Source organism: Sturnus vulgaris, chromosome 14, assembly GCF_052056855.1.
Source record: "Sturnus vulgaris isolate bStuVul1 chromosome 14, bStuVul1.hap1, whole genome shotgun sequence".
Classification (NCBI taxonomy): domain Eukaryota; kingdom Metazoa; phylum Chordata; class Aves; order Passeriformes; family Sturnidae; genus Sturnus; species Sturnus vulgaris.
The window spans coordinates 12,916,151-12,941,234 of NC_142256.1; the positions used below are offsets into that span (position 1 = coordinate 12,916,151).

The 25,084-nt window shown below is 42.8% G+C and overlaps 1 protein-coding gene across 5 annotated transcripts in view; it reads left to right on the forward strand.

Annotated features, from left to right (window-relative positions):
• Positions 1-25,084, forward strand: part of LOC148222153 (uncharacterized) — a 123,850-nt gene that overhangs the window by 57,432 nt on the left and 41,334 nt on the right. For 4 of the 5 annotated variants that reach the window (XM_088173169.1, XM_088173168.1, XM_088173172.1 and 1 more), the window contains one exon: positions 5,593-12,455. In XM_088173169.1, the coding sequence (XP_088029295.1) occupies positions 12,446-12,455 (10 nt within the window). In that variant the 5' untranslated portion in view covers positions 5,593-12,445. Of the gene's footprint in view, positions 1-3,638; positions 3,655-5,592; positions 12,456-25,084 lie in introns of those variants that run through there. The other variant, XR_015806757.1, reaches the window with a different exon arrangement.

Below are 25,084 nucleotides of genomic sequence, written 5' to 3' on the forward strand. Positions count from 1 at the left end.
TATCTGTGTGGGTTTTGCCTCTGTCTCTGGTAACCTGGGACACCTTGCCAGCAAATTCAACTACTTCCAATTTCTGCCCTGTTGTTTTATGCATTTGATAGCTTCCCAAGAAGACTTAAGCTTTTACTGATGAAGCCCTTAGCAATATTCATGATACTTTTTACTATGAAAAATTTTTGCTACTCAGATTTTAGTTCTTTATTTATGAGAAACTAGGCATTATTAATAAAAAATAGGTGCTAAACTAGATACTATTTGTGAAAAATAGTTGCTAAGTGTTTCAGTAATGATTTAAAAGTGTTTTCAAGAGCATGCCAGTACAACAATCATTAAATCCACAGAAATATTATCTACAGATAATTTTTCTATCTGCAGTTAATACAGAATATTTTTCCAAACTCTAGGTGATGTCTCCGTTGTTCTAAGTGCATGCAACTAAAGAGAGCACACATCAAAGTAAAGATGTCAGTGGTGCCTTTCATTAAGCTCTTTGACTATTACCTGTTTATCTTGAAAACAGCAAGGGTGAGCAGGTCCTGCCATGGCAAGATGTTGGTAGAAGGAAATGGCCATGACTGCCTGGGGACACACATACTGGAAGATGGCCCAAAACTGGACACTGCCCACTGCTGCAGGCCACTTTGTCCCACAGAAATCTGGGTGATGGTATCCTCATGCACCATCTGTAATCTCTGGGGAGGAAAGCTGAGTTAGCACAGGTGATTTCAGCCTGACTGACATACAGAGGTCTCAGGCTGTCAGTGCTAAAATGTCTTCAAAATATTTGATAATTATAGACTACAATCTCCTAACTCAAATAGCATTGCATTTGGCACAGGAAAAAATCTGTATTTGACCTTCTCCTAATAGGGATAGATATATTTCTAAGAACTGAAAATGAGTTCATTTCCTGGGTATAATTAATTCTGGCTGGACTACACGACCATCTACACTTGTCTTTGTAATGGAGGGCAGCTTGGTAACAGAAGGTGCTGCAGGGTAGTAGATGAAATATAATAAAATCTGGTGGAAACTGAAGCTACTTCACACTGAAAAAGTCGTGCTTTTTTCTGGGGAAAGGAAAATTAACTCTGGGACCAATTTGCAGAGGAGTTGTGGTCAAGTCATTATAACTGGAAATTTTCCCAAACACAGCCAGATTTATCTCTCTGAAATCTGTGCTCTGGGTCCCACGGCTACAGGACTTGTGGCAGAACCTTCTTTAGACAAAAATTAAGTTAAAGGAGAAGCAAAGGGGGGGATGAGGTTCTGATGCTCTTTTGCACTGATGCAGTCCTTGAGAGGAGATCGTTTCTTAGTCCTGGGCTTATTTGGAGTGACAGATTTTCATTACAGCTTTGTCTTTATGGATGTTGGGTGTCTCAGAGCCCTGTCTTGTGATGGTTAGGAGTCAGCTGGCAGTGCCCAGAGGCCAAATTGATATCTGTCTCCTCTTTTTTTGGCCCCTCAGAGCCAAGGGAAATCCCTTCAGGCTCCAAGTTTGGCAGCTGGGGTTGCAGTGTGTGCCTGGAGCAGGCACAGCACCTGGGACAGACAAGTCTGGCTTCAGGGCTTCATTTTAAAATGACTTCTCAGAGTTACTTTACAGAGCACTTTGCTTAGGGACAATCTTTGGAGTGAGATTTCAACTTTATGTGTTTGAGGACACTGGGGGTCAGAGCAGCTAATCAATGTTTAATTAGATCCAAGTGACAAATGTTCCTGTTTCAGTGGCATTGCATTTAGTTGCAGCAGCAGAATTTTGACCCCTAATTTGGAGGAAAATGGGAAAGTTTTTGCCTTCAAGATTACTTGGCTAAGGCACTAGAGTCCAACTGTGAGGCATACTGTTATGTATTTGCTTGTGCTCTAATTATTGCTAATTATTACCCTGTACACCATGTGACAGTACCACTCTCCTGTTTATCCCTGCTGTCTTGGAGAAGCAGCACCAGTTAGTGCCTTTATTGGTAACTGCTGCCTCAAAAAGGAAATCTTTGGTGTACACAGACAGACTTGATCTTTTCAGTGTGTTTAGAAGGAAACTGTGCCACAGAGAAAATACAAGGAGAGAAAGCCATGAAGCCAGGGATTGGGCTCTGGTGGAGGTGGAAATGGAAGAATGGATTTTCAAATGTTTATCAGGCTGCTCCATGGCCTTAGAGCAGTTAGGAGGGGGTCATGGCACACACACTGTACTACTTCTGGTAGGGAGGAATGAAGAGAACAGTGTTTTACTCTGCAAACCCATTGTCATGTTAATCAGTGTGGTGGTGCTCCCAGTACAGCAGGATGGGGAGAGAGCTCCTCTGCCAAGGAGAAACAGCAGGACCCTGACTTGCTCCACTTGAGTCAGATAAGTCACCCTGTGAAAGGTGTCAGGCTGTGCCTTACAGAGGCCCAAGAAAAGCATCAATACCAGTCCTGAAGCCAGAGGCAGCAAAACCCCTTGAATCATCACATACTTTGTTAGAGCCATACTCCTGGGTAGATATCCAGTCACACTCCTGGCTGCACACTGAGCCGTCTGCAAGGAAACTGCCTGGCCAGTCTGGATGGAGAGAAGGAGGGGTACAAATGTGCCTGAAAGACTTTCCTCCATGCAAATAGTCACCAGCAAACACTTGGTTGTTTTCAAGAATGGATTGCAATCTATTCACATTCTGCTGCATTAAATTAATATGACAGATTAGCTGACAGCAATGGCTCACTGCGGGGGAAGATGTCTGGAGCAGCTGCTGGGAGCAAAGTTCTCTGAAAGTCCTGCAAAAGGTCGTCCTTTGACTAGCAAAAGGCCATCTTTTGTCTGGTTTTTAGTGGGGTCCTCTTTGTCCATGACATTTTAGCCTAAAGACATGCATTGTTAAATCCTCCTCCGTGCTCCACCCTGGAAGTCTCATGGCAACAGAAGAGATATAAATCAACTCCTATCTTCCCTGCAATGCATCATATGTTATCCCTCTTCTTGCTAAGCCCTGAGTAGTCTGGAAATTGCTGTGTGTGAAGGAAATTATGCCTCTGAGATGTGACCAAGCTGTGCTGGTTTCAGGACAGGACTTTGCACCGAGATGATTTCCAGTGGTGCAGCAGCAATGGAGAATTATCTGTAAGGCAGTAGATTTGCCAGCTGATGGAGGCTGTAATTAAGTACAGCACCTGCATGTGAGGCTGCTGGGAGAGACTTCTGAAAATACCTTCCAGCAAAGGTTTTTCCACCTATGAGGCAGGAACTCTCTCCTGTGCTTCTCTTTAGATTGAGCCTGGCTCTGAGCTGACTGGTGAGCACAGAGGGACTGAGGGAGCAGAGGCTCCATCACTGGTGACTCTACACCTTCCTTGCATGGGGCAGTGTTGGGATTCATCCCCCTGAAGTCCTTTTCTGCTCTTAGCAGCTGCAGCAAGTGAGGAGCTCTGCTTTCATCCCATTAGAAAAGAGGAGGGTGGAGAGCACTGCTGCAGTTACATCCCTTTCCACTTCTCCACACCTCTGGAAATGGATCTTTATTAATCCTGTGGTCAGTTATAATGGATTCCTTTTCATTCCCATCACTAAAACAATTCTGGTGCCTGATCAGTCACATTATTGCCACTTTTATTTAGAGCTAATTGATTCCCTGTGTTTATTTTCTTGGGCTTAGAAAAAGCATCACTCATTGCCGAGCAGAAGCTGCCTCCACCTTCAGCCCTGCTCTTTCTCCACCAGGATGTGGCCTCTCCTTTCTTTTCCTGATCACTTAGGGGCAGATGAAGACATCCATCTGAGAGTAATGAAACACCATCCTCTGCACACCCCTGAGGGGCTGGTAAGAAGAGACATGGGAAGGTGACATTTTTTCTGTACTGACACCAGGGTCCTTCGAGGGCTGTCAGTACCAGCTCAAAGAACACAGGAGGAGCAGAAATCCACCCTGGTTTGTGGGCAATCATTAATTAGCCCATAGCAGAAGCACTGACGCTTTCTGTTCTCTGCTTCAAAAGTCATCATTTCCAAATTCAGGAGGAAACTGAAGACAGGTCAGAGAGGTTGCCCCAGGCAGCCAACCTTGCAAATAGTGATTTATTTTGGCAGGGAGAAAGAGGAGGAATGGAATTTACTCTTGGATGTCTGTGTTTAAGAAGGGGATTTGATTTCCTTATAGCTCTTCCTTATGTTTCTTGGGTTTTAAAACACTTATAAAAGAATAAATATCTAGAACAACAACAAAGAAGGTGCCTTTTAACTTGTTTTCTATAGAAACAGGATTAGGATTCAGTGTCCTCTTACAGTTGAAAGACTCAAAAAGCCAGTGCCATGCTGCAGCCTCAGAGGGAATAAGGTTGGAATCATATCCAAGTGTTTAATATTTATCAGATGATGGTTTCTTTTCTAATTTGTTTCAAAGAGTAAGACATAAATAAAAGGAAGAGCACGTTTATTTTAAAATTTAAGGGACAAGATGTTGAATTTTACATTTCTGTAGTAACATATGCATTGGTAATGTGCACATAAGGAGCTTCAAAACAATTATAGCAATCCAATATTAGAGATCAAAAATAAAACAAAGGAGGGGATTCAAGCATGTAATTTGTTCATTGTTCATTTGTCAGTTTCAACATGAATATTTTTGTATTTGAGACCTAGACTCGGGGCTGAGTTACACCATGCAGTCATGGAGCCTTCCTTTGAAAAGGGCTATTTACATTTAAAAAACAAACAATAACAACAGTAGCATTCATCTAACTGATCACAGCTGAAGCAAAGCAGTTTTATTTCCAGCAAAAGAAATTTGTTAAGAGAATTAGTGTCTGTCTGAGGCATCAAGCTGTGTGTGATAATGAGATGGGTTATAAATAGTGTCATTAATTCACATGTCCTTCTAACACGTGCCACTCCAGTTAATGTACAAATCCCAAATCCCTCAATGCAAAATGCACTGACCTCCTCATTAAAGCATCTATGGAGAAGCCTGGTTTGCATGTAGCTGCTGCCTGGTGCTCCGGATCAGGAATAATTACAGGGAAGTGTTTTGCTTCTCAGCTAAGAAGCAGAAGTATTTATGTCACCAGAAAAAAAGGCTTTCCTCACATCTCATGCTGCCTTTTCCAAGTGTTGGGGTGTGTTAAGGCACAGCACATCTCCCTGGGCCCTGCAAGAGGAGGTTGTCCTTACACCAGTGCTGGGATGCTCCTACATCCTCTGAAACCTCTGCTTGTATTGCAGCATCCCTTGAAATCTGCTTATCAAGGCCCTAAAGTTCACCTCCTTCAACCTTCTGCTTACCCACTAGCTGCAGTTCTTGTGGCCAGGGAAGAGTCTGTGCTGATGGCAGCTGGCACTTCTCTCTGAGATCCTGCTGAACAGGGGCACTGCAGACAGCTCCTGCAGACTGGCCCCTTCCCTTGCAGGCAGCCTCTGAGGTTTCTCTCCTATTGGAAGAGAAACACTTTTTATGGGGAGCAGATGGGCTGCTTGCTGTTCCTGGGGCTCTACAGAAAGAGCCCAACATTATAAATCTTGCTCAGTGTGCACCATTACCAGTGAACAGCCTTATACCAGCAGGAAAGGCAAAACAGACCAAATTGTTTTTTCCTTTTTCACCATTTTTCTAATAGGCCTCTGAAGAATGGGCAAGTGCCTGGAGAGAGCAGTTTTCTTCACCACGTGTGGAGCCCCCAGTGAATCCATTCTGCTTCACCTCTGGGACACTCTGGGATGTCAATGCCACAGCCAAGTACAGCTGGGGCAGAAGCCAAAGGAAAATGTGGCAACCCACAAACTGCACTTTTGTTCCCTGTCACCATCACATGCAGCCTAATATTTGTCCTGTTTCCATTTTAAGCAGGCGGGCAAACCACATCTCTGCACTATCACTGCTTTTGTTGGTGACAGTTTCCATGGTGTTGGTGTTCCCTCAGTCTCAGAGTTAGCACAATTTCATTATTTCCAAAGATGGTGTTTAAATTGCCCATCTCATTAATAAATTAGACCCTGGTAATTATGGGCTTTTCTTAATAATCTAATAAGGACACTTCTGTTCTGATGAGGGGAGCTTAATGGTAAAAGCAAGATTTATAATGTGCTTCCAGGGACTGGGATCAACAGGAATGCCTTGCCTGGAGATTGAAGGTTCTCTCTGCTCTGTGCAGGTAAAGCCCAACTTCTAGATGGGCAAAGCAGCTACTGGTTTAAATGTATTGAAGTCACCACATCTCTGAAACACCTCAGCATTTGCTTGTGCAGAGACAGAAGGATCAAGCCTGTGCTGGAAGAGCTCCCTGCCCAGGGTTTGTAGGGGATAATTCTGCTCTGAGTCTGCTGGCCAAGCCAAAATGCAATCATGGTATCATGATATTGACTTACAAATTGTGAGATATGTAGAAAGTAATATAACTAGGGGTTCGTTTGATTTTTATTTTTTTTCCTTTTTAGGATTTAAGTCTTCAAAATGCACATACTTAGGCTTTATTCTGAGCCTTTTGGAGAAGCAGAGGAGATGCTGAGATTCTCCCTGTAATCACCTGCCTCTGGATCTGCAGCTTCATAAATGGTACCAGGTATCAGCAGAGCTTCTGAAATCACAGAGGTTCAGAGCTGTCTTATCCATCTGCAGCAGGCAATGCATTCCCTGCAGTGACAGGGAAATGCTACTGGTGGGTGCAAGAATATTCTGTGTAATTCCCAGTGCATATATTCAAAAAAGGAAACCATAAATCCGTGACAGAAATGTGGAGAACAAGGATCTAAGTGACCTCTAGGATTCAAGGCAAATGGAGTGCAGAAGGAACTGGGCTGTGATTTTTTGGGTGGAGGAGCCAAAAGTCAACCCAAGGCTACAAAACCAGTTTTAAATTGCAAATAACCAATGTGTGAAACATCTACAGATGCCTCATTGTGTAAAATTATGCTCTTCCTAATCTGTGCAAAAATAGCCTGGTTCTGCAATAGGATTCTGCTGCCTGGCCAGGGTTGGGTGCAATATCTGTGATGGGGCTCTTGTTTGGTTTCTGCAGTGCTGGGATGAAGATGAGTGTGTGTTGGCTGATTTTATTCCTGGTCTGACCTCAGCAGCTCCTCCATAGATTAGGTCAGACATTTATATTTTAAGAGTTTATACCCTGGTCCTCAGGAGAGTGCACTTTGCCTTGATGAGAGCCTCAGGCCCACCTTCACCCTTCACACTGCTGTGAGAGCTGCCAGTCCTGGAAGTGGCATAAAACATATACAGCTTTTTCTGGAAGACATTTAAAGTGGCTGTTTTATATTGGTAGATGTCACACACCAACCGGCTTACAAATGTAACATCAATGCCTAAAAAAGGTGATTATCACCTTTATACTTGCTTAATAGCATCATTTTAAAGGGAATTACTGACATCATATATTGCATTCTTCCCCTACAGTAAATGGTCTCTCCCTGCTATATTTTATTACTTACTGTAAATGCATTCAAGCAGTATATTTTGCTTTCAGTAAGGTACCCTCAGTTACTTTTTCTGTCCAGGATAAATTGAGATAAATTTTGCCTGGGCCTGGATTTTGCTCATGGCATCCATCTTTGCCCATGAAAAGTTACAGTTACAGAACAGGAGTTGAGAAATGATAATATTGTACTGCAGAAAGTCACAGCTCACCAGTGCGCAGCCAAGCTGTGCACAGAGGCCGCATTGAAGCAGCCAGGAGTTTAATAGGAATTGAGAAACACAAAGGAATGTGATGTATTCTCTAATGTTTATTCTGATAAAGCAATAAGAACATTACAAGAAAACGACACTAGTTATTTACCATGGCATTGTGAGATTACACAGTAGCATATCATCGCCCCAGGCACCACGGCTTGTCACTAGTTTCCATTTTTGCCCTTGGAGGGTTAAGAATTTATTGCTGGAGTTATAAAAATGTTACTAGAGTTGTCGAAATGTTGCTGGAGTTATAGAATACTTTTTGGAGGGGGTGGAGGAGAAGGCTTCAAATAAAAGATATCTCCATCCCTTTGTTGACAATTCCATGTTCCCAAGGCTTAGCAAATCTCGTAGCTATGACCACTGTGTTGTCAAATTAGATAAAAGCCTTCAGGCTGGCACCGATTGCCTTCCTGCAGAAGTTGTGGAAACTGCTTGATTGAAAGCTCTGGTTTCACAGCTCTTGCAGTGGGAATAAGATGTGACCTTGAGGTCGGTTGAGCTTTGCAGTGGCTCTGGGGAGACCTGCCTGTGGTAATGAAGTCTCCATATTTCATATTTCCATGCCTTTTAAGAAGTCCTACTAGCTGTCCCCAGATGCAACATTTTTATGGGTCCATCTGGATTCTGGTTTGCACTTCCAGCTCTGGAAACCCCAGGATCAGTCCATGGCACAGTCCAGTATCTGTGTTGGGATGGATGTTGGCAGATATCCCAAAGTGCAATGTTTTTTGTGGCAAGTCAGAGCAGTAGCTCAAACATAGGTGGAAAAATAATAATTTTTTGGGTCCCCCTGGTTATGGACCTGCCTGTGGCTCTGGAAAAAGCCATCAGCACTCAACATCCCAAACACTTTTCCTGCAGCAGTGGAAGTGCTAACAGCAGAACTGTTCTCTTCTGCTCCCCTCTAAAGAGTCATCATTTGCTTCGCACTAACATCAAGTGTTTTATTTAAAAGTGTTTAAATATGCAAAACTCATTTTGGATTTGTATTATTAGAATTTTTAAGTGTACAAGGGTGCAATTTTCTCATTACAAGGGAGAAATGTTACATTTTAAAGAGTGTTGTCAGTGCCAGGTTACAAAACACAGGTAATGAAATATGCAGACTTTTGAAAACGGCAGTGAAAGAAAACCTGGCAGTGCTGCATGTTCCCAGAGAAGCAAACTTCTCTTGTCAGCTCAAATGCACATGGCAAGGGAAGAGAAACTTCCTGGGGAGCTTTGGTTCATCCTGTGGCAGAGAGGTCCAAAACATATCTTTGGGGATACCTCTGGGCATTGCTGGAAATCCCATTCAAACCTGACTCTTTGCAGCCAAGCAATGTGTTAAAACCTACTGAGCTCCCAGTTCCCTCTGTGAGGGCCCACAATATGTTTTGCTCTGGAAATTTCCCTGATTTCCTTACGATACAGATGAAAGGGCAGGTGTGTCTGCTAGAGGGGACTGGAGCACTCGTGGAAGATGCCTGGGCTCTGCTGAGCTGTCTCTGTTGACTCACCCTTGTAAAACCTCTGAAGTTTATTCTGCCTGCATGTGTTGCTGAGAAGAGAGGAGCAATTCCTCTGGAGATTTTAGCATCCTGTAAGTAAAAGAGAATGATTTTTACATCATGGGGCTGAGACTTGAAAGCCAGTTGGGATGGATTTTGTTTAACTTCCCAAGTTAAATATCTCATGCTGTTTGAATACTTATGCTTGTCTTTTTATTATTCCAATCATGTTAGTGGTAAGTATGTCTATATTTTGTATTTTTGACAAAAAATAAGAAGAGGGCATGTAGGGATACAAATAGGTATTAGTCCATGTCTGATGCAGAGAGAGTTGATGTTACAGCCTTCTAGCCTAAGCAGGGCATGAAAATCTCAGGTGCCACTGAGGCACTTTTCCATTTTTGCCACCCTTCCACTGCTGATTTTTCCTGGGGTTGATGTTTTTTGGGCTGTCAAGAGCACTGGGATCACCACTGCACAGTTGTTACCTTGCAATAACCCTGCACTCATTTTAGAGCTGTGAAGGACAAGGTCACCTCTGATACACACAAAGCCAATTAGGACTTACAGAGCACTAAACTCAAATTTCTTCAAGCCATTTCATTTTATTGATCAGACACATTTTTATTTCCAGATTGCTTGCTCTTGGGAACCATCCAGGTTTCCTAGTGTGAAGGACTGTGTAAAATGTAACGATTCAGCACTCCCAGTGTGGCTGTCTGTGGGTTTTGTTAACCTTTAAGCTACAATTAGGATGCAAGACAGGACTTGAAGAGCACCATCATATATCTGATGTTCTTCTGAAAGAGTTCTCCAATTTGCATTTCCCTCATATCTTCCTTAAAATCAAAAGACATCTGTCACCCCTCTTGGTTAAATCCTAGGATTTTCCTGGAAGGGACATTCCCAGCATGTAAGAGAGTCCAGCAATTCAGCCTGTGCATGAAATAATACTTAACTAACTCTTCTGCCAAAAATTTTTGACCAAGATGGTAGGTTTGTCCCTGTGGCTAATGAGTCTCAGAACTGATAGGCGGCACTTCAGGTGTGAAGCTGAAACTCACCCTCACTTCAGAAAATGATACACTGCTAAATACTGTCACTGCTTCTTTACCAGGGCTGTGAGTGCTGGCTCCAGGCACATACAGACAATTCTTGGAGTCTCTAGCATCAGCAACACAACTTTACTGCTAATTTAATGCCTTTTTGCACCGAAAAAATATTTTATTTTGCCTCAACTGAATGAGAGACTTAAAGTCCCAAGAAAGGAAATACAGTCATTCTAAATCAATAGAGAGACGTACACAGGAAACATTTTAGTATGTTATGCAATAAAAAGAGCCCTATATCTTATAAATACAGACATTTATCATGTGCTTGAATTATAAGTACATGCACACAGTTCCTCAGTATCCACAAACTGCTTGAGGGGCACAGAGATGAGCAGGTCTGCAGCCACTGAAACTGTCTTTTTATGTGCTTCTCCTTTTTGGTGATATAAATTGGACCGAGAGTGACTCTGGGAAGAGCAACTGCCATTGTTCTGGACCAGGGCATACTGGGGGATGCAGGGCAGAGAAACCCGTGCTGGTTCTGTGCAGGTCTGGCTTATGTTTAAAACCAGTAGCAGCCATTCTCGTTACCCTGAGCAACTCAGAATTCTCTCTGACTCTGCTGATGACACATAGGTTGCCAGGACATAAGAAGTAGCAAAAAAGATCCATGACTGTAGAGTGACAGTTGGAGCATCTTCACATGAGGGATCTCCAGGAATACCTGCAGAGCTGAGGTGGTTGAGCTCTCTGCTGTTATTGTCCTAACCAAGCCAGCTGTGCCTTCAGGGCCAAGTAGTGCCATAGTTCTATGAAATTCAGCTGATGGAGATCCATGCTGTCACACTTCATTTGAGGGTGGCCATGGACAGGCATGGGGAGAAGTTAGGCTGGTAGCAAGTGCCTCATTTCCTTGAGAAATAAGACAAAAATCTCCCCAGCACACACAGACTGTGTGCGAGCAGCTCTGAGTGTGTGGGGAGAGAACGACAGCCTGATGAGCCCAACACTGAGAGTTTCCTTTCCTTTCCTTTCCTTTCCTTTCCTTTCCTTTCCTTTCCTTTCCTTTCCTTTCCTTTCCTTTCCTTTCCTTTCCTTTCCTTTCCTTTCCTTTCCTTTCCTTTCCTTTCCTTTCCTTTCCTTTCCTTTCCTTTCCTTTCCTTTCCTTTCCTTTCCTTTCCTTTCCTTTCCTTTCCTTTCCTTTCCTTTCCTTTCCTTTCCCAGCAGCCTAGCCTGAATCTCGGGGATTTCCAGGATTTTTCTTTTAATTCTTCAGTCATCATCTCCTCCTTTGAGGTGGTTATGGCTGCTCAGCTCCCTTTTCCCAGCCCATGTGAGTTCATCCCAGGGAAGCACCAAGCCAGGAAGATGCACAAAGCCACCCAGCTGGGCTGCCAGAGGCCATCTGCAGGGCCACCTCTCCTCTGGCAAATGTACCATCAGTGTCTCAAATCTGATGTGAGATGTGTTTCTGTATATCACAGGAACTGGGTATTTAATTGTGTGGCAAGCTTCAAGTGACCACACTTGCCAGGTATTATTCTCCTGGTCTATAAGCCAAGGAGGAACTGATCCAAGCAGATTTCTCCCTTCACTCACCCGAGGCTCTCATTCTTCTTTCAAAAACACTTTTTCAAATTTCTTTCAAGAAACAATACCTCTAAATAAGGAAGTAAAGAATATATAATGACATATGAGAATATTTCTGTGGAATCCATCATAATCTCATGTTCCCAATTCACCTCTTTGCCTCAGATTCCCTTTGTTCCCCCTCCATCCTCCCACCAGCCTCCCTGTTTGTTCTTTTTCCTTTTGACTGCCCACTTTCACATTAATTTTGGCTTTCCTTCAGTCTTTTAATGCAGTATCTATTCCATGAATTTACTATAGTTTGACATGCTGTTTCATGAGTCACTGCTGCAGATAGAATTTGAAACAGATTAAATCACACAAACTAGTTCTAACAGCTCCCTAAATCTAATTTGATTTTATGCTTTTTTTTTACTTTGATAAACATTTGTGGATTCTTTCATCCACACCCCTCACCCAAAACAATGATAAAGTAAATACATGTATTTTCTGCACATGGTGATGACTGTGTGCTGGGGATGGAGGAGATCCACGACTTGCTCCCTTTTCTCTGTTAACAGGTGCTGAAATAACCCACCACAGAAAATCTGAATCATGTCTTCTTCCTCAGAACTCCTCTCTAACCATTTTCTCCTCCAATTAATTTAACTTTATGACCCAAGGTGAGGAAATTCAGAGGTAGCAAACTGAATATGCATCCCCATTTGCATCTTTTTACTAGAGAAATACTTGGCAGTAACACTGATTCCCCAGCATTTTGTGGCCAAAAATTACTTTCCCCCGGTTTTTTCTCCATTATGCTTTACTGAACTTGTTTGCTCTAATACAGTGGGAATCAGGCTGGTGCTTAGAGGAATCCATTCTCTCCAAGCAAGAGCTAAATTTTCCATACAGCTCCACTTTGCTTCGGTGTTTAATTATCTTCAGAAATTGTTCCTAAACTTGTATGTGCTACTAAGAACATTAGTCTTTAAATAACGTTGGGCTGTGGTGGTGTGAGATGATTAGATTGGCAAGGATTTCTGTTGTGGTGTCATCATAATTTTCATTAGTACAGTGAATTATAACAGCTTGTTCTCCGTTCAAATTGCTGTGATTACTGCTCTGAAACCTTGGCACATATCACTAACACCTGACATCTGGAAGAGAAAGGTGGGAGGCAAAGCAAGCTCTCAAAGTTGCTGTGTGATGCACACTGATGGTCTCTTCATTTGTTCCAGCAGCTGCTGCAGCCAAGGGTAATGGCCTTTGTTGGTCAGCAGAGTTAATGCAGTTCTTGTGATGATAAACCAAATAGCTCTTGTGATTAGTGATGGAAAATACCATCCAGCAAGGTATTGTGCTGAATAGGCAGCACATCCTTTTTTAAACTAAGGTAACGTGTCAGAAGCAGGTGGATGAGATGGAGAATTATTTTAAAAAGAAGAGAAAGCATGCATGGAGTGTACAAGTATATATCAAATTGAAGGCCCCTATCAGAACAGAAATTATTGTTATAGCTTGTTAAATAGAAGATTATTCTACCAGGAAAACTGTAAAAGAAAGCATTTCTAGCTCATCTAACAAGGGATGCCCTTGCATGATGGTGACCCCTGGCAGTCTGGTACTGCACAGAGGACATTGTTTCTGCAGGAGCTGCACAGGTCACACATCTGCCTTGTGCCCAGCTAAAAGGGGGCACAGATGTTCCTGCTCTTCTCTGGTGGGCACAGCTCAGGTAGGTGCGATCTGAATGGGAGCAGCCACTTCAGCCCTGTTGTCCCTTTAGTGGAGGCCAGTGACATTGTCAGATAAGTTTTCTTTGCATCACCAGAGAAATTCCTTTCCTGCAGCACTAGGTCTCTCACCAGCAGCTCAAAGTGCAGACCATTGGCAGTGAGTTTTGGTGCAGATATATATATTCCAGCACCCAGGACTGGTGATGATTCTTTGCACAGTGATCTTGTTCCCTGCAAAGTCAGCAAGTCCCATGCCCTGCCAGTTCTATGAGTGTCCAACAGGAAATTTTGATTTGTACTTCCACCATTAAGATTCTATTTCCAGCCCTGAAAATTATGCTGGGTGACAACAGGGAGCCCAGCTCTGTAAAACAGTGTAGACAAGTCTGTCACATTGCTGCCTTGGCAGAATAATCTGCTCTGACACTGAGGAAACAACTGCACAGGTACAGCCAAACCCTGACCCAGCCAGGACACACACGAGTGTGAAACACCAGCACTGCCACCACGGGAGCCCTGGCTGTGCCACAAGTGACACCACCATGGCTGGGGACTCACCCAGCACCAGGAATCTCCAGGCAAAGCCAAAGCACCTTCATTGATGTTTGTGTGTGAGCCCCCAGACACCAGAGGTGTGGGGTGTCCCCACGGGTGGTACCCGAGGCTGTCAGGGCAGCTGTGCCTGTGTCAGGCTCTGGTACAGGCACAGCAGGGCTGCAAAGGGCCCTGGCACTGCTTTTGCTCTTAGCAAAAACCACAGGAACAGCAGCTGCTTGTTGTAGTTATTATGTCAAGATGGACTGGACTGGCATCACCACCAGTCCTTTATTAAAAATTTTTCGTTCCTTCTTTCATTATACTTCTCTCTGACTCCTCTCCTTTCTGTGTAGCTGGCTAAACCCCAAGCTGTGCCTAACCCTGTCTGTCCCTCACACATCTTCTTACCTTGTGTGTCCCTTGCATGACTGCATGTCCCCTCCTCCTCACAGCACAGCCAGCAGACTCTCAGTCTCAAGCTCCCACTGCAATTGTAACTGTGACTAGTGGCCAGCTAGCCCACTCTTTTATAACACCCCAACTCATGGGGCAGGCACAGATGTTTCCACTCCTCAGTAACCAGTACAGCTGTAATTCACTGGGAGAGACTGCCTTCTGTACCATCCTTTCAACCTGTCTTCCCACAGCAGCTCTACATCCAACTTTTCTTACAACAGAGTGAGGACTTGTGGCTGCCATTATCACAGATATTTTCTGTACAGCTGCATATTAAACTTTTAAGAAAGTAACCAAAACCCATTAATCACTGGCATATTTCTCACTACTGTGCTGGCCAAGGATTACTTCAATACTTACTTTAATGGATTGCTCGGCTGTGAATGATTTTAAGGTTAAAGGTCTTGCAAGACTCTTTTTATAAGCTTTCTTAAATCTAATCCATCACTAATTTCCATATGTATTGCACAGCACTAGGATAATGTAATGCATCACCGCTTAAATCCCTCTCTGATAAAATTATCCCAGGTATTACAAAAATTCAAAGCATTGTTCTTAGCTATGTGAGCCTTTTTCAGATGTCTCACTAGTTAAGACATAAGCCTAATGTGTTCAATTTTTTTTTTCCTTTGGGACAGCTGGAATAGGAGGTTTAAGATGACACCTTGGCAGCTTAGATTTTCCACATCAGCAAATGTCACAGGCACAACTTGCTTTTTTAATGACAGTTCTTAATAGAGAACAGCTAAATTCCTACTCTTGTGTCCCCAGACTTAATTTTTTGGCCCCAGTTCCAGTGTTTTGAATCCCAAAAACCAACACTTTCCTTCTAATGTAATGTAAAACACTGATGTGAGTCTTTTGCTCTTTCATCATTGATTTCCTCAAATAATTTTGGTATTTTTTGCTATACAAGACGTACAACCACCAGTCTAAACATCAACAGTACTCTGCTTCTGACAGTTGTCTTGTTGGTTATCCAGCCATGATTTTCACAGATGGACATGGCATTATCCAACTGATCAACTTCATACTCAGCTAAGACGAGACAGCTTTTCCTTCTCTAGCCTATTAAGAAATTTCTGAAAAATGGTGGGAGAACACAAGAAGCCAAGCCAGGTCTGCCACAGTATATGTTACAGGGAAAATATATGTCCAGAGTCTAGGAGAAGCAGGCAAAAACCTGACTTTTCCAAGAAGTCTAAGAAAAACTTGAAAATACAAACCAGTTAGCACACCACAAAGTCAATATAACGTCTGAAAAAGTAGAGAACAGGAGATAAACTGGAAAGGAAGTATTGCTGGTACATTGGAAAAAATGTGGTAATGGAAGTCTTGTATGTGAAGTCAAATGTAATGGCTGTGGCAAGAGAAACCATTCTATCAGAACCTGCAGACAAGAAAGGACAGGAAAAAATAGCACATGAAGTGAGCAGTGATTCAGGCAAGGTGACTGTGCAAGTTCTTAACAACATCTCAGCAGCAGCAGAAATAAATTGTGTACATTCAGCTGTCCTCTGATGCAGCCCCTGGGGAGCAGCCCCCCGAGGAGGAGCTGCAGGAGGTCACCTAGGGGGAGGTGAGTGCCTGTGGGTAGGTTTATTGGATGCTCTGTAATGCAGCTGTATCACATCTGGGCTGTGCCAAAGCCCATTGCCAAGCCAAGCTGAGCCAGCAGCTCAGAATTTGCTGGAAGCAAAGGCAGACATGAAATTACAGAGAAACCAAAGGTCTCTGAAACTGTCTCCAAGGAGATTTGTTGTTTTAACCTAATATACCTGACACCTTAAAGGCTTTGAATACCATCACCAGTACAGCTGCAGTGTACATGAAAGGAATGAAAAATTCACCCTTGGCTGGGTACATATCACTGATCCAAGGCTGCTCAGTGCTCCTGATGCTAAGGAATTTCAGATATTTCTGAAACTATGAGATGTACAGGTGGTTCACCAGCAGCAGAGCTGGTTACTTTCTGAAAACAAGCTTGCAATAGGGAGGACTCACTCCATTGTGTTATTCAGTGGAAGTCCCACGACAGCCTTAAAATTGCAATCGTCCAGGCAGGTATCTCAAACCCACATGTTTCCAATAACTGCTTTTTTTATTTTCAGGTCACCATTAAAAGTGAAGATTTGCATCACGCTATTAAAATAATGTTGCTGATAATGATGTGACCTCTATTCATGCCTCATGGCCATAAATGATTTATTCTGAGCCCACCTCCATCCTTCCCCCTGTACTGCCTCATCTGTGCTGACATTTTCTTGTGAATATTTAAGGTGATGTCTCCTCTCATCTCTTGTTCAAAATCAAACACAAGCACGCTGCAGCACACAAGGGGAAGTGGATATGCAGCACACAGCACACAGGTAGTGAAGTGACACAGAACTGGGTGGTCTGTGAAAAGTTAAAACTGAAAATACTGCTTCGAGGCGTGGGCTGTATTACTCTCATCAATAAGCCTTTGAAACTTGCCTAAAATGTGATGCAAATATTGTAGTCCTATTACAGCCTGTCCTTATTTCAGTGCAGGAATGTTAGGTGAGTTAAGTGTGGGTGGTGGCATCAAATATGAAGGGTACGGGGTTGGCTCAGCCACCAGTGAGAGATTCACCACCCCAGAGCAAGAGCTGGACCTTGCAGAGACCTTCCCTCAGTGCTGTGCAGTGGCTCAGCTGTGTCTGTCTGCATGTCAGCCAAGCCAGAGCTCGTTCCTTCACCACTGCACTCACCTTGTGTGACAGCACTGGTAGCAAAAGACATTTCAAGACACTTCTGAATGGGCACACCAGGTAATTTGTTTGTTTATTGAAATGACACCACACTGCCTGCAGGGCCGTGTGTTAAACCTTCTCAAGCAATATATATCAAAAGAGAAAGTTACATATATATATATATATATATATATATATATATATATATATATATATATATATATATATACACATATATATACATATATGTATGTAAAGCAAATTTGATGCTTCATTTATGTATTCTTCTCATTACAACATCTTGGACATACTTCTGGCCTATGATCCCCCTGTCAAAGAAGCAAAATGCCTGTGGGGTTTGTGCTGCAGAGCTACTGGAATATGCACATGATGTAGGAAGGACAGGGACACTCAGGTTATTAATAGCACCTGCCTTTGCCATGTGCAGCTGAGCACCGCCCATGCAAAAGCAATTCCTGGGTAATTCTGCACACCCTGGGTGAGGTACTGAAAATAATTCAGTCTGCAAAGTAAGGACAGGTTGGAGGGAATGGGGCTGTCACTCTTACAGGCCACTGTGTCCTGCCACATCCTCCCTTCCTCCACAGCTTCCACCTGTGGGACTGCCATGTCCCCTGGGCTGAGCCATGGCTCTGCTCCCTCCTTGCTCATGGGGACTCTGCCATGAAAATGTCATTGCCCCAGGGAAGGATGCTGAACACCCTCCAGCTCCCCTCTGCAGGTCACATCGGCTTTGTCCCCATTCTCCACCCTCCAGAACCATCCTGGCACTGGGCTGAGTTTCAGCTCACCTTTCCTACAATGCCTGTGAAAGCAAAAGGCTTCTGCCAGCTGTCCAAGGCCCTTGCACCTTTTAGTTACTACAGGGAAATACCAAGATTTAGGCAAAACACTTAGCTTGTGTATTTTCCCATCTACACTTTCTTACAGTACTCTCAGAAGTCAGGTGGGAGTTCCTCTCCTTTCTCCTGGCTTGCTTTTTACTCCCTGTGAGTGGAAACTGTGGTGTCACAGGGCCATTTGTGAAGAGTGAACTGTCCTCTCCATCTCCCTGTGCTTCCTTGGCTCTTTTGTTGCAGTGGCTCTTGCTTGGAGAGTGTTCTCTGTGTTTGAAAAGCTCTCCAAGCTTACAACCCTTGGAAATTTCACTGTGAGTAGCTTCGCATGTTACACAAATTTCACCAGTGCATTGCAATATTTGGAGATTTTTATCACCTCTGGAAACATCATGACAGCTTCATGTGTGGGAAAAATAACCCAGTGCCACCTTTGGCCATGTTGGGATAGATTTGAGTCATGCAGATGACAGCCATGTAGAGAATGGGGACATCTTTTTGTTCCCACAGGCTTCATTTACAACATTACTGTCTGTTCAAAACATCCTCTAGACAAAAGATTGTGTATATTTCATAATTTTTACATCTAAGTACTTTTCTGGGAAACCTCACACTATGCTTTTGGAATTAAAGTATTACTGTAAGTGCTTTTAAGATTATTCATAATATAAACATTTCAGTTGTGCAAACACATGAATATTCATTCACATGAAATTGAGCTTTTGTTAGATTCAGCTCCTGATTAAGGTGTTGGACAAAAGATATTCTTTAGGATACTTTGCATGTGTACTCAGGGGCTAAATAATTACTTGCAGTGTTGGTGTAGTTGAATATATTAATTTCAATGCATATGGGAAATTATGCTCTTCAAAACAAAACCAGAAGTGATTAGGATTTTGTGGTTACACATTTGTAATATGCTGGTAGAAAGAGCTGGAAAATGTTTTGGTGCTTGGTCACTGTCTCTCTCTCTTTAAGGGGAAATTGTGAAGGACGTGTAGCCCAGTCTGAACCTGCAGAGCATCTAATAAGATTATGGTGCTGTATAGCAGAGTGTGTTCTGTTTAACTTAATAAAAATGCTCATTGCAAGCAGTGATATTGTGAACCTACCAAACAAGGAGGAGACTCTTCTTCTGGTGACCAGGCATTAGAACAGGCAACATCTTTGTTTTCAGCTTCATTGACTCACAGCACCATCTGAAATCCCGTGTGCTGGGGTAAAGAGGCACCCAGCAATGAAGAGCTCTGGGAGAGACTGAGGGAGCTGAGAGCCTTCAGGGGCCTCCCCCCTGCTCCCCAGTGCCTGGGCAGCAGCAAAGCTGGGCACTGCAGCCTGGGCTCTGCTCCAGCTCTGCCCTTGCTGGCACCCAGTGCCACACAGGAGGGAGGGCTGGTTCCAAAGCAAACACATCAGTGCAATTTGCTGGCAGCTATCACGGATGAGGTGTTGGAAAAATACCCCTCTCCTTGTGCACCAGGGTATTGACAACAAAGCAGGGAATTTAGGGGAGCATCCCAAGGGGAATAAGGGCAGATTAAATGTTATTTTTATTACAGACACATTAGTGCCATTGGAGAAGTTGGTCACAGTGCAAGAGGCATTTTCTGTCTTCTCTCAGTTCTCTATTACTGAGGACATTAATCCAAAACCACACCAACCTGTGCTTACCAAAATCTCACTTACGTGGCTCATTCTCCTTCCCTGCTGCAGTCTGTGAGCCTTCAGCTTGCTGGCATGCTTCACATGATTTTTAAAACATCATCAGATGGTAGCTGTGGATAGTTAATACCCACAGATGTATTTTTAAAACATCATCATCAGATGATATTCACAGAGAGTTAACACCCATGGATATATTTTCTGTGCATAAGTTTCCCAGCACAGGGAGCGCCGTCCTTATTACACACCACCTAAATACAGAAATCTTCACCTGTAAGAGGATCCCATGGTATGGAAGTCAGAGCTTTTGAACACTCTCCTGTGCAGTCATGCACCATGTTTAACATCCCTAAAATTTCTGGGAAATAGGCAGAGGGTCCCCTCCATTCAGAAAAGGGAGAAAAATCCTTTAACTCTGAATAACATAAAGACAAGCAGTGGGCAAGGGCAAATGGTGCCCCGGGAAATAATCACCCAAACTCAGGAAGCAAGAACCTTGAAGGAAACAGAAAATTGAGCTTGGATAATTTTCCAACTCATTAACTGCTGAAATGGAGCAAATTCTACATCTGGACCTGCCTTCATTAAATTGCAGGATTGAGTCACATTGACATCTTACTGCCTAAGCCCATGCCTCTCTAACCAGACTAGGAAGCCAATCCCTCAGACAGGCAGGGTTCAGCAGTGCTGTCCCATTCCACACATACCCCTCAAGCAGCTCCAGGTTTCCCATCCAAGATTTATCACCATCTCTGCTGCTCAAAGGCACAGCAGCCTACATTACCTCATTCCCTGAAATCCTGGAGGCAAAACAAGCCTGTACAGACCTAACAGACCTTGGATTGCTGCTGCTCCTGTTCTTTGATCCCAGCAAGATGCTCTGGAAATGCTGCACTGTGACAGTGCTGGGGGATGAGGAGCAGCCCCAGAGCACCAGGCTTCAACAAGACAGCTGGCTGCTGCATTGTGCAACACATCTCCATGATTCTGACAGCTCAAAAAAATCTGTGGCCCAGAGGGCCCAACAAAAGATATTAAAAAGTAGATACACACTCTTAGTCCCCCTCAGTACATTTTTAGGCACCTACTTTCCAGCTGGGACAGACAAGATTTGAGTTGCAAGGAGCTGAGATCAAGCTCAGCAGGATGCCCACACATTTCAGCATCCCACACACTTAATACCCATGATTGTTACAAGAGAGCAACTAGTCTGTAATTAGAACAGACATTGCCAGAGCTGCCTTTGTATTACTTATGAGTCATGCTGCTAAAATATTCTTTATTCATTATCCAAGACCTTTTCATTTCAGTGCCAGCATTTACCATGTTGCAGGCTACACAAGACTCTGCCAGACTGTCAAAGCCAAGTGCCTTCTGATAGGGATCTTCATATTTAATCTGACGAAGAGATACTTTACAAAAGAAAGAGATCAAAAAGGTTCAAGTCTGCCAAAAAAAAAAGTCCAAACAAAAAATCCCCCAAACAAACAAATAAAAAACCAAAAAAACCCGCCAAAAAAAACCATATCTTAAAGTAAGGGATTTTCTCCTTGTTGTTTCTCCAAGCACACATCACAGCTAGAAGAACCACTTTAAAACTTGTCTTAAATTGTTCTGTCAGCTGATTAAATATTTGTATTTTAATGTTTTTCTAGTCAACCAGACAGGAAAAAGGCTCATGAAGAACTTAAACTGAATAGAAAAGTTTTTTTCTTCTTTAATATAGTGTATGGAACAGAAAGGGGGAAATACAGCTGAAATGTATTTTGACAAGCAAATAAAAGTAATATCAGAAAATTCCTCTGGGCAGATTCTGTTCTAGGCCACTGGTACTTACCAAGATTCATTTTTTTATTCACCATGTTATTAAATCACTGGGTTGGAAAGTCCTTGGGTCATTTCAAACCCCTGTCTCATTGATTTCTTACTCCTAAAGCATCCTTAATATAGGAGCATCATTAGAACTGATGACAGCAATCCCTCCATTTCCCTCAGCAGTGGGCTAATTGTCTAAATGTTCTTTCTGCTGAAGAAGAACACTGACAGATTAATTCAGGCCCCAAGATCAGGTTTGTAAATAAATAAATGGTTAGGTAAAAAAAAAAATTAATTTGACAACTGAAAAGTTTCTATAAAAAAACCCACACAGCAGGAACCGATTGCCTTGGCTTGCTGCTTCCCAGCTTTCATGCAGCCACACAGATGCAGGTAGCAGGCAGGGATGCAGCATGGCAGGAGAATATTCTGCTGCATGGCTGGGGCCTTGGGTGCTCGACTACTGCTGCTTTAAAGGCTATTTTTGGTCCTTTAGATTGCACCTGCTATTCTCACTGCTGGAACACAAGCTGCAGACAGAGGTGCCTCCTCTGACTCTAATATCTTAAGGGAATGGTGTTTCTCTATTCAGTAAATTTCACAATGTCATGTTCTGCACTTCTAAAATCTTTTAAAGTTTTCTTGAATTCTTTTCAGATTTATCTCTGTAGTTTAAAGACTTAGTATTACCAAGAAGTGGAATTCATTGCTTTATATTTTGGAAGGCACACTCTCACAAATGTTCCTCCTTCTTAAGTTGAAAGAGTGGTTTCAATTTATTTCTGAAGTTCCTTGAATCGTGTTTCAATGAGCATTCAACCTTTGCCCTGCATACAGAAATCTCTGCATTTCCTGCTTGGTATTTTTTGGTCAATGTGTTTTAACTTTTTTCTTCTGCTTCTGTTTTCTACTCCTAATTTACTTAGTATTTCTCTTTAGCCTTTGGAAAACTGCTGTATCTATGTTTCAAAGAGCAGCTGCTCTCCTCCCAGATCTGCACCTGAGCTGGAATATTTTGCATTGGAGGGAAAGGGAAAGGCCAGCCCTGGAGTCTGGTGGTGCAATGCTGAACCAGTGTAAGAGATGACTGATGCTAGTGGTGCCTGAGACAGACCTGAGTCAAGTGTTTTGTGTCAGAGGAAATCAAACTGGAGTCAAGCATTATTATTGAACCATTCAGTTCAGCCATCTAATTATTTCCCAATTAGGAAGGACACGACAGAAGTGCAAAGTGTTATCAAGAAGATATCATGAAATAAACCTCCAAAGCATTAAACTAGAAATAAAACTAAATTTATATTTTTAGGCTTAAACAATTTTTTTCCCCCTGACATCCATATTCTTCCTTTCAATAAAATCCCTGGGTGCATCCATTTCTGAATGCATTTACTGTATTTACTGCACAAAGAATGTATTTACTGCCTTTCAGGAGAAACCATGCTCTGTGGCATCATCTCCTGCAAGAATTACAGACCTGGAAAAACACATCCCCATCTGTGTGGGGAATGGCACCAGCTCCTTCTCCCAGACAAAGCCCAGCAGCATTTCTCACCTGGTGCCATGCTGGGAGCAGCCTGCACACAGAGAGGGATTCTTCACCTCTGGGAATGCTCTGCATGGGCACAACAGGGAGGGACAGCACCAAAACAACTGGGATGAAGCACCAGAGAGGCACACGAAGAAATGCTGGCTTTACTCAGCCTTTTTCCCCCTCCCTTTTCATAGTACTTTTGACTAAAAGCACGTGGCTAGAGACCCAGTGGGTCAGTTCAGGGCTTGAGTGAATAAAGGCAGGTAACTATAAAGTAAATCCATAGGAATGACCACGGCTGCTGTTTCCAAATTGTGGCTGAAAGAGTTTAAAATAGTGGAAACTAACACAAAACTGCTTCTGAGAGCCAGAATAAGCACTAACAAGCATTAAATTGTAAATTTCTTCATTAACTCATCTTTTTACAGAAGAAATGGGGTTTCAAAGGGAATTCAGAAATCATTTCTTCCACATGAAAAATTTGTGCACTTAATTTGTTGCAGTAAACTGCTGCTCTGAATGCTGAGGAGGTCTGTGTTAGGCAGATGATGAAACAGCCTTAACTACATTTTCCCTCCATTCAACTAGTAAAATATTTCCATTTCAGTGATGAGATGAAAAGCACAGTGGAGAAAATCACAGGAGAAAAGAAATTCCCAGTTTTTTAAGCAGGGCTTTAGAGGGAAATAGCTGATATTACCAGATTCAGCACAGAAGAAAATAATGGAGAATTCTTTTACAAAAGGTTTACAATGAACAAGGAGAGTAAAAGCATTTTGGAGGAGCATGCAGCACACAAGTGAGATTTCAAAACAACACAAGGCACCTGTAGATAGAGAGGTACATCTCTTTCATTATCAAACTCTCATTATTCAAAACTCTAAGACTTGCCTTTGATCTAAAAACAAACAATGACAATGGAAGGATTTACAGACATGGGAGTCTGAAATCTGAGTCTGGTTTCCATAGATTTCCAGTTATTCAGAAGAAGGTAATTGGAAATTACAGCCTCATAGTTGTGCCCAACATTGGCTCTGTATCATCTGCAGATGATAACATCTACCCCATTGAAAGTCCCCCCAGTGACACACATGCAAGAAGCAGCACAGATGTGACATTGGGAGCTCACTCATTTCACTCTGGTTCAGCACTAGAAGGGTTAAAGACCTTGGCCTTTTCTTCTTTAAACAGTGTCCTGGATACTGGGTTTTAACATAGCTTACTTCATGTAATATATGCCTTTTCTTTTTTAACAAATTCTGACTAAAATATTATTAAACACTTTTTCCAAATGCTTGTTCTTTTTCACTCTCTTCAAGCATTCAGTTCTCATATATTACAGCTAACACCTTACTGCATAGAAAAATCCATCACTGCATTTGAAGTGAAATCAAAAGAGCTTAAATTGCTCAGAGTCTTGGGAGGCCCCAGCCCCATCTACAGCAGGAATGCAGTCAAGGATTCAGCCTCTGGATTAATCCCATGGCTCAGCAGATGGATCCAAGCTTCAAATTGAAGAGGTTTGGAATACCCAGGTCATTGAACCCAGAAATCCTCATGGTCAGCAGTGGGATTTCCTCACAGATTTTTTGCTGCAGGGTTTTTGCTGCAGTCCCCTTCCCTGCAGTAGGTGCAGTGTCCTGTGTGTAGCTGCCCCACTGCAGACCAAAATTACAGGAATAAGTGAATTGCTGTGCCAACACTTCTGGAGCTGAGAAAATGGATGACTGCAAGCCATATTTCTTTTTCGTTTGCAACATTTTGGCAGAGTTCTTAGCACAGAAAAAGAATCGGTCCCAAAAGTGATCAGAAGGGGCAACTGATACCCATCATTTATCCTTCATGGTTAGCACAATATTTTGGGCCTTGTCACAAGAGTGGCAACCTCTCTTGGCACTGCAAATGTTTTTAGATCCTCTCCCCGGTGCATAAAACACATGGAACTGGAGAACCAGCACTCCCAAATATTCACATATTAGAGGTATAATACAGAGGAACAGC